Below are 9,533 nucleotides of genomic sequence, written 5' to 3'. Positions count from 1 at the left end.
GGCACTGACCTTGTTTCCCTTAGACTGTCAAGTAAAAAAAATGACAACAGCCAACACAAAAATAGCTGCCTGGTGTGAATGAACAAAAATTATATATATATTTTTGTCATATCTACAAAAAAATTTTTTTTTTGGTGTGCCACAGAATTTTAGTAATTAGTTTGTGTGCCATGAGATGACAAAAATTGAAAATCGCATGTCTGAGGAAAGTGCTATTTTTTTTTCTGGCCACAAGATGGAGTATGTGTTCTTTTTGGTAGACCACACAACTAAGGAGGTAATTAGAAACCAATAAATCACCATATAAAACTAAGGATATTATTATGAATAGAAAATTATTAAGCCACTTTGCAAAATCTCTTCAAAAGCCCCCATTTCCATCCATGGCATTAATATCCTCCCACTGAATCTCTAACTCCCCCAGATATAGTCACCATTCGTGTCCGCACACCCCTGCTTGGTATCTGTCCTCCTTCTGTAGCCTGATCCTGTTACTACTCTAGAAGCTGGTTGGGCTTTTGAGTTCTGTCCTGTGACAGCCCAGTGACCAGGTCATGAATGTCCTAACTTTACTCAGACCACGTCATCAACTCCTGTAGCTGCTTTTGGTTAGGACTTTCCTGGCACTCCTCTTGACTCCCAAATTCACTACTCTGCAACATAAATGACATTATGAATGGGTTATAATAATCCCTTTATCACATTCTTCTTTTTTATGTTGTTGTTTATGATGACATTATATTCTCCTCTTTCATCAGCTTCTTTATTTTTTCCCCCCAACCTTCCTCTTGCTCACTGAAGAGATTATTCCTTTATATCAGAGCAGACTCGCCATGGCTATGTACCATGGTGAGCCGCCTCCAAGGTGGTAAGAGAACACTGCCCCCAGCACAGGCACTGTTAAAAGGACAAGAGGGGGGGAAGAGAGAGGGGGGACATCAGTCAGATGCCTCCCAGGCTACCTGGTAGCTGTAGTGTGCGGAATAATTGACCCACTTCCTGACGTCCGTCTTGTCTTCCACAGAGATGGATCTTACAGCAGCTTTAGAGGCTGAAGTGGTGGGCATGCTGAACTCGACATCCACGTGACTGGCAAATCTGGAAGGCACTTCCCGGTCCGAGCCAAGTTCAAGGTGGCAGAAGAAACAGTGTGGGTGACCAGAAGCTATGAAACAAAGATAAAGAATCTACAGGTCGGGTTCTTTGGAGGAGGAAGTGGAAGAAGAGCCACCTCAGTAACAAAGGAGGCCTGGGGCCCTGGCCAGTGTGGCTCAGCTGGTTGGAGCATAGTCCTGTATAGTGGGAGGTCGCATTCCTGGTTAGGGCCCTTACCCAAGGTTGCAGGTTTGATCCCCAGTTGGGGTGTGTAAGGGATTGATGTTTCTCTCTCACATCAATGATTATTTCTCTCTCCCTCTTTCTCTCTCTCTCTCTAAAATCAATTAAAAACAACAACAACATATCCTCAGGTGAGGATTTAAACACAAAAACAAAACAACAAAGGAGGCCTGGAAGTCTTTCAGAGGGGCCAGCCCTGAGCAGAGGATTTGCCTCTGCAGAAATTGCTCTGACCCTCTGATACAACACTATCTGATGACAGAAGTCTGGTATCCTAGCAATGGAACTATGGCTGAGAAGCAGAGGTCATTCGGCCTGCTCACATCAGGGTGACATGTGAGCACAGAACAAATACTAAGACATGGGGGCTGTAGACTGGCAGAGAGGAATAAAAGGGGTTGGCACTTAGCACCTAGTAAAACATCAGTGACAGCCACCTGGAGCAAAATCAATTTTCTTTGAAAGATAAATTGAATTTTCTTAATAGCATTTCATATTTTTAAAAAATGTTTGTGGCATTTGTGGGTGAAAGACATATGCAAATGACAGCACCTTTGTAAGCACATTTATTTTAGGGAAGCGCAGCCGGAGAGCACACAGACTAACAGTCAGCAAGCATCCCTGAATTTGATGCCCAGCTCTCCCACTAAGCAGCAGAGATCCCGCATCTGAGTCCTTTATTCTATTCAGGCCTCAATTCTTCATCTGTAAAGTGGGGCAGCTGTGTAGGTGGGCATGGGGCAGTGGGGGGAAGCGGTGGTTGGAAAGGATGGACTGGACAATGCTAGGCATAGACCCTTCCTGTTCTTTGATTCTGTACATCTATGGCTCATTCTAATGTATAGAATACAAACTCAAGGTTGGATTTTCATGGAGAGTTATTACTAGGTATTTGAGGGGAAAGGGTTAGAGCTTATTTCTGTGACCGTCACTCATGAAGCTCTGTGGTCGTCATCATTCATCAGATGTAGCAGGAAAATAGTTGAGTGCTCTGTGCCAGGTTCTGTGCTGAATGCTTTCTGTTCTGCAGATTCTCTCACAGTCTCTTCATAACAGAATTTGGAGATCATAATATTATATTCTACTAGAGGCTCAGTGCACAAAATTTGTGCACAGGCGAGGTGGGGGGTGCACAATCCCCTCAGCCCAGCCTGCACCCTCTCCAATCCCGGACCCCTCAGGGAACATCCCTCTCACAATCGGGGACTGCTTGCTCCTAACTGCTCACCTGCCTGCCTGCCTGATCGCTCCCAACTGCCCCCCCCCCACCTCCCGCCAGCCTGGTTGCCCCCAACTGTCCCCCCTGCCAGCCTGATCACCCCACACATCCTGCTACTCAGTCATCCATCTGGTCGTTTAGGTCGTGATGGCCCTTGGCTTTTTATATATTAGGATTGCAAAGAAGCAGAGCTGAGACCTGACTAAGCCCAGCCGTCTGACCCCAAATTGTTTTAACCACTTTGTCTGAGTCATAACCTCTTGTTTCCAAATCTCAAGACCAGGTCTGCAGGGTGACAAAGTCTACAGGGTGACAATGTCTGCAGGGGAAGTCAGCTATAAGAAGCCCCACATAGCAACTGGCTATGGAGAAACAATGTTACAGCCCTTAGTTATCTGAGTTTTCCCAAATAAACAATTCCAAGTTCCTTTATTGGTCTGGGAGGGACTTTTTAATCTCAGTAAGTGAGGCCCCTACACACACCCTCTCTCCAAGGAAAACATTACAGAGTGAAGTATTTGTTTTGCTCTGTTTCACAAATGTGAGATGTTTCACTGCTTCTTTCTAAAGAGTAAAACTTTAGGAAATGAAAAATTTGTTCTGGTTTTAGGAAAGGAATTTAAGATACATGTAATAGTAGAAATTATATTATTTAAAAAGACATTCTTTTTTTTTTTAAATAGTGTGCTACATATGTAATTATATAGCCATCATCTATTGAGCATTCATTACAGGCCAGAGACTATGTTAAACAATTAAAAGCATTTTCTAATTTCATTCTTAATGGGTTAAATATTAATAACCTTATTTTATAGATGAGGAAAATGAGATTTCTCTGAGAGGGTAAAGTAAATTGCCTGAGGTCTCAGAGTCATTACGTTGTAGTACTGGGAATAAAACAGATCTGACTCTAAATTATGATTAAACTTCTCTCAATGTACTGCTATAGATTTAAATCACTTCAAAGTATATAGAGGAATTTCTTTTTGTTTTGTTTTGTTTTTTTTAAATATATTTTATTGATTTTCCACAGAAAGGAAGGAAGAGGGATAGAGAGCTAGAAACATCGATGAGAAAAACATCTATCAGCTGCCTCCTGCACACCTCCTACTGGGGATGTGCCCGCAGCCAGTGTATGTGCCCTTGACCGGAATCGAACCTGGGACCTTTCAATCCGCAGACCAATGCTCTATCCACTGAGCCAAACTGGTTTTGGCGATATAAAGGAATTTCTAATTTCATTCAATAGCAACCTGAAGAACAGTTTTACATGACTCTTATTTACACATTTTGAGTATCGAGAAATCATTACTTTTCACAGCTGACTCTATGAGAACATTCTTTCTTGACTCTATGTGAACATTCTTTCTTAATTCCCAGCATCAACTAACGGATGTGTAGGCCTGCTGGACAGATAGGGAAGTGCAATTTTGAAAGCTAGTGTAGTTTAATTTATGAGCTAATGAGCCCATGCCTCATGTCATCTTCCTAGATGGATTTGAGAACATTTAACATTACAATTCAGATTTCTATTTGCCATAAAAGGGCAATCATATTGGGTTTGCTTTCTCTTCACTTAGTCTAACGAGAACTGGAATTCCAGCAAAGAAAGCTACCTGGGCAGGGCAGAATGTTTTGTTTCCTGGTGGAGAATCTGGGAAAGCAGCTGGACTGGTGCTTTGTTCTGGTGCCTTCTAGGATTAAGAGAAATTCTTGGGAATAGAGTGGGAGGGGTCCTGCAGAATGCAGAGAGTTGGGGGCTGCATATGCACATAAGCTGGCACCCAGGAGCGGCTTGTTAAGTTTTTTGATGGCTGGGGATTGGGACACACCTTCTGTGGCTGAGGCGTGGGCTGCCAGCAGAGCCAGAGGTGCTGCCCAGCTGGCCCCTGCTGCCTGTGGTCTGCCTGCCCTGCCCACTGGGACTGGGGATGCAGAGCCACTGCAGGTGGGAATGGGTGTGCAGAGATTTAGGCTTCCTTCACTGTAGACGGAGGGTGAGGATTATGAAAAATAATCTATAAAAGGCACCTTCCCAAGGCTGTCTGAAGACCAGGATAGAAGAACTCCAAAAAGAAAGACAACTACTAATAGATCATCAATTCCCTGGTTTCTTGGCATGGGATGGGGAGGACAGGGGACTGGGCGCAGCAAGTACCAGCATCGGTGAGAACCTGCAGTCTCACTGGAGTTCAGATCCTGTACACCTCCAGTTTCCAAGAAAGGGTGCTATCCATTTCCTAAACTGACACCAAAGTGGCCAGCAGTATTACAAGAGTCTCCTTTTGGGGACTATATAACCTAAATCTATATAACCACGACAGCAAAAGCAGTTACTGGGGTGGCGGGGGAGGAGGACATTTCCGTGAGAAACATTCCCAAGTATCCCTATGTTTTCCTGTATTTCAAAAATCTTTCACAAATAAGGTTTCAGTCATCTGGAAATGCATATGTAATATGTAATATGTAAGTTACTTGGCTTTAAGCCTACTGAACACCGCCCACTGGGAATCATTAGGAAAGTGTTTGCTGAAGACCCATTTTTCCCCCTGTCCTAGATCCATTCCTCTTTCTTCTGGTGACAATCCCCCATCCCCCCCCCCCCCTGCCCCCCTTGGGAAATTATCTTCCCCAGCACCATGTCATCTTGGTGGGCTTGTCGGTCAAAATTCACTGTCCTCCTTGACTCGAGCCAAGTGGCACAAACTGGCTTGTGATCAGTCCCAGCGGCTGCAGCCTGAGGAGACACCATAGTCCCTCCTATCAAGAGCTGTCCTCCCTTCAATTCTGAGCTGCCCAGATCCTTCCAACAGCTTCCCTTTCCTTAAAGCAGCCAGCCAGTCTTTACAGCTTATAACCCAGATCCCTCAGGTAATGCTTTCAAATAATTGAGAGAAAGAAGTTTGAAACAAATGGTACATGTGTGTACACATTGGAAAAACTACAAATCTCTGTCCCCACAGTGGAAATTATTTCCGGTTTGGGTCTATTTGGTGTCATTTACGTAGAAGCAGCTTCGGTGTTGGGAAAAGAGCCCGGATGTGGCTTTGTGACTTCAGAAGAGTCATGTCACCTCCTGGCCCTTAATCTTCTCCTATGTAGAATGACGAGTTTGAGTAAGTTGTCCCCAACATCCCTTCCACCTTGAAAAACCCAATAGTCCCAAAATAAAGTTATCCGAGTCCATGCCTAGTAGTACACTCAAAATCCCAATAATCATACACCCAAAGCTTTGTTTTTCTCCATGTCATGTGTCTAGCAGGTTAAACAGGAACTTTCTCCCTGTCTCCTCAGATCTCTTCCCCAAGGCCTCTGTGGCAGAGAATTCAGGCTTTCTCCTTTCCTCCACTGATTCAGAGGGGCCTGTGGCTGAGATAGAAACCACAGCGCTCTCGCCAGAATACAGGGATCTTTCAGGGGGCATGAATTAACAAGCACAAAGAGGAAGACTTTATCTTAAAAGTTCTGTCAGTTTAGAAACGGAGGGTGGCAATTCCAGCCCCGGAGACAGAGGTCCAATTGTCCTCCCGGGCTGCCCTGCTACGCCCAGAGTCTGACACAGCCTGCATGGCTTGGGATGCCTGGCGAGTTGACCAGATCTCATTGCTTCTTGCCACCCCATCGTATTATATTTAGAGTATGATAACAGCCTCTCTGCACAGAACAGGAAATGAGGGCGCAGAACACTGCTAGGATTCCATGGTGAAACTGGAAATAAGAGAGTCTGCACAAGAGAAAGACATTCCAATCAAGAGTTCCCCCAAACCTCATTCTTTTTGCTCGGCTAGGTTACCCACTTTTGTGATCAGATGAGCCAAGTTTATTATAAACAAGAAGAGAAGTGGTTTTAGAGGATCATGGGTGCACTGCCTGCCACTGGGGTCACCCAGGCTTACTCTCATAAATGAGGCTACAGAGCTGGCCTGCTTGCTCCTTAGTTTTGTGGTTTCACTAAATCTCACTGGAACCATGAGGAAAGCCATTGCCTCCTGGGCTCATGCAAGCACAAAACCATCCCTGATAGCTGTGAGCAGGCCCGCTAGGGCTGGTAGGCTTGATCTCTCTGACTAAATAATCACATATTCCTTCTTTTACTTTCTGTTGGTAGAATTTTAGCCTTTTTTAGACCGTTATATCCTGGCTGGATCTTCCATCTGATCAGAGGCCATTTCTCCTCTTCCCTTTTTCCAGATCCCAACTCTGAGCAAGATACAATAATTGGCAGGCCTTTCACGGGATGGCTGGGAGAAAAATATACTCCTCACCTGTACTGCAAATATGATGAACCGTAATGAACTGGCCCTTTTAGCTACACCAGGGCATAGTTTAAAAAGTATCTCTTCAGAACCTAGAAGCCTTCTAGGATCTGGCAATGGATAGCTTCCAGCAACATAGATAATGTTTTAATGAGTCAGAAAGTAATGTAAATTCATAGCTGCCCTGGAAAGCCACTTAGCAGCTCAGTGGAGAATAATACAGAGCTTTATAGAAGACGTGTCATAATTTAGGAGGTGAAATGATGGAGTGAAGTGTTTGTTACTTACTCTGCTCAAATATTTTTGCTTTTCTTGTCCCACTCCCCATTCGTCCCCATCCCCATCACAAACCAAAACTCAGCTCTTCACAGGGAAATAGGGTGTGGAACTCTGATCCTGCTGTCTGGTGACCGGGCAGTGGTTTTCACAAACAAGAACCACCCTCCACTTACCCGAGTTCTTGTCAGGCAGCCGGTTTATCCTCCACACGATGGAGTTGAAGGCATGCTCGTACTTGGCAGTCCCCAGAGTCACTCTCATGACAGGCTCCGAGCCAGACACACTGGTGGAACCAAAGCTGGCCCCCCGGTTGACCTTGGCTTTCAGAGACTTCTCCCCCAGGACGCTTTCCCTGCGGAAGTTTTTCACCCACTCACTGGGCACAGGGTACCGAACCATCACGTTCTCACAGGGAACCTGAGTGAGGGGGTCACAGTTGGAGGAGAAGCCGGTGGACATCCTCAGCCAGCTCTGCACCTCCACCTCCGCCCCGTTGATGCTCGCAGCCGTCCGGAGCGTGAAAGGCAAGGTCTTCTCGGCAAACACTGTCCTGAAGCGCATCAGCTCGAAGCGGCACGCGTCCAAAGGGTTGAACAGGATAACCCGGGAGCTGTGGAACACATCCTCGTCCACACACCCGTGGAAACGGCACTCGTGGAGCCTGATCCACTTGGTGGTGGTGGTCGGCATGATGTCTTGCCGGGAAACGACTTCGTTCCCTTTGACCAGGATGTCGTTGAGGCCCAGGCGGCACTCTGCCAGCCCCGAGAGGAAACTCAGGATGTGGATCCGTGTCAAGACGTGGTGCTGGAGAATCCGGTGGTCCCCTTTGCTCACGAGGGCAGAGAATTCATCCCTGACATCCACGGTAATCTCCTCTTCCAGGTAGTTCAAGCCGACTGTGCTCAAGTCCATGGACAACACGGGCAGGTCCATGAGATGGTCCTGGACCGCACGGATGAAGCTCAGAAAGTCATCGTAATTGGTGGTGCCCAGCTTAATCACTTGTTCCCTCTCGGCTGTGTGGGCGACAGCAGGTTTGGGCTGGTATTTCTTCTTTTCCTTGTATGTGACTCTGTCGATCCGCAGGCTGTGGATCCTGCCATTCTCATCATAGTTTTGGAGCCGGGGTTCTGAAATCTCATGGCAGATCTCCAGCTTGAACTCTCGGAATGGTTTCTCTAGGCCCTGCTCGTAATACAGCTGCAGGTAACCAGCAGCTGTCAGTCTGATGTAGATGGGTCCCCAGTGTCTGGAGGACATGATGTTTTTCTTCTCGGGGATCCTTAGCATCATTGGCCACCCGTCCCTGGGCTGGGAAGGTGCTAAGCCAGGCGGGTGGTCGAGTTCGAGCCAGGCTACTGGGTCATCATCTGGCAGTGTCGCACTGCCTAAATGATCGGGATCGTCAATGTGGAGTTGTTTGAGTTTTTCAACAGCATCGGAGTGTGACTGGTTTTTGCTTGAGTCATCAAAACTGATGGCATCCTGGTAGATGACAATGAGAGAGTCCCTCTGGCTTTTGCCTGTGGTGCCAGATGTGGAGTTGGTTTGGGAGCGCCTCTCCTGCTCCTCAAAGAAAGCACTGAAAGGATTGATTGGGGAGGGTTGTACATCTTGGAGAGTCTCATTCAGGAAAGGGTTGGTGGCCCTCCAAGGTGGAGCCTCGGCTATGGGAGGCGGATGGTTTAAGGAGGAAACGTCCAGCTTCTGAATTTTGGAGTTCATCAACGTGCTCTTGGGACGTTCCCTCTTCTTAAAGGAGCCAGTTGAGTAATAAGGTTCATCTGGGGTCACAGATGCAATAGATGGCGTGTTTGACTTCAGAGGAGAGGTGACGGGTGGCAAAGGGCAGCTGACTTCATTGTCATCAAAAGTGACCCAGCTGGGGAAACGAGCAGAGGTCACCGGAGTGGCAGCGTGCCCATTCATGACAGGGCTGCTGGCCTGCCAGCGGATGGCCTCCATGTCTACCTCTTCATCTTCCTGGAGTGAGGAAGAGTTGTCTAAAAGGAAAAAGAAAACACGTGAGGGCTGCTATCCAGGGCCCCTAGAAATATGAGAAACTGAGGTATGAGAATGAGCGATGACTAGCATTTTATCTGGAATTCAATAAATTCCAAAGCAACTCATTACCTGTCTCAAGTGCTTAGTCTGGGCACACAGAATTTTGTAATAAGCACACAAGAGGGGCCTTATGTCCAATACAGTAAGAATACAGATGAGTCTACTGATATAGAAGCATTGGTAGGACCAAGTTCCCTTGCAAATTGAACTCTTATACACTCTCACTTTTATATGAGTTTCTAGGATAGATGTTTTCTTTGCTCTAAAGTTTGTATTATTTTTTCAAAATAAAATTTTATTGATTTCAGAGAGGGAGGTAGAAGAGAGAGATAGAAACATCAATGATGAGAGAATCATTGATTGGCTGCCTCCTG

At 46.2% G+C, this 9,533-nt stretch overlaps 1 protein-coding gene across 4 annotated transcripts in view; it reads right to left on the bottom strand.

The window, feature by feature from the left end:
* The window catches only part of STON2 (stonin 2), a 129,606-nt gene that overhangs the window by 6,444 nt on the left and 113,629 nt on the right, over positions 1–9,533 (bottom strand). For all 4 annotated transcript variants that reach the window (XM_084891462.1, XM_084891460.1, XM_084891461.1 and 1 more), the window contains 2 exons: positions 7,266–9,098; positions 963–1,165 (listed from right to left, as the gene is read on the bottom strand). In XM_084891462.1, coding sequence (XP_084747588.1) covers positions 963–1,165; positions 7,266–9,098 — 2,036 coding nt within the window. The remainder of the gene's footprint in view (positions 1–962; positions 1,166–7,265; positions 9,099–9,533) is intronic.

This window comes from Pipistrellus hanaki (genome assembly GCF_964339955.1).
Source record: "Pipistrellus hanaki genome assembly, chromosome: 1".
Classification (NCBI taxonomy): Eukaryota; Metazoa; Chordata; class Mammalia; order Chiroptera; family Vespertilionidae; genus Pipistrellus; species Pipistrellus hanaki.
Note: the sequence above shows the minus strand (reverse complement) of the source record. Positions and strands in the feature narration are given on the sequence as shown.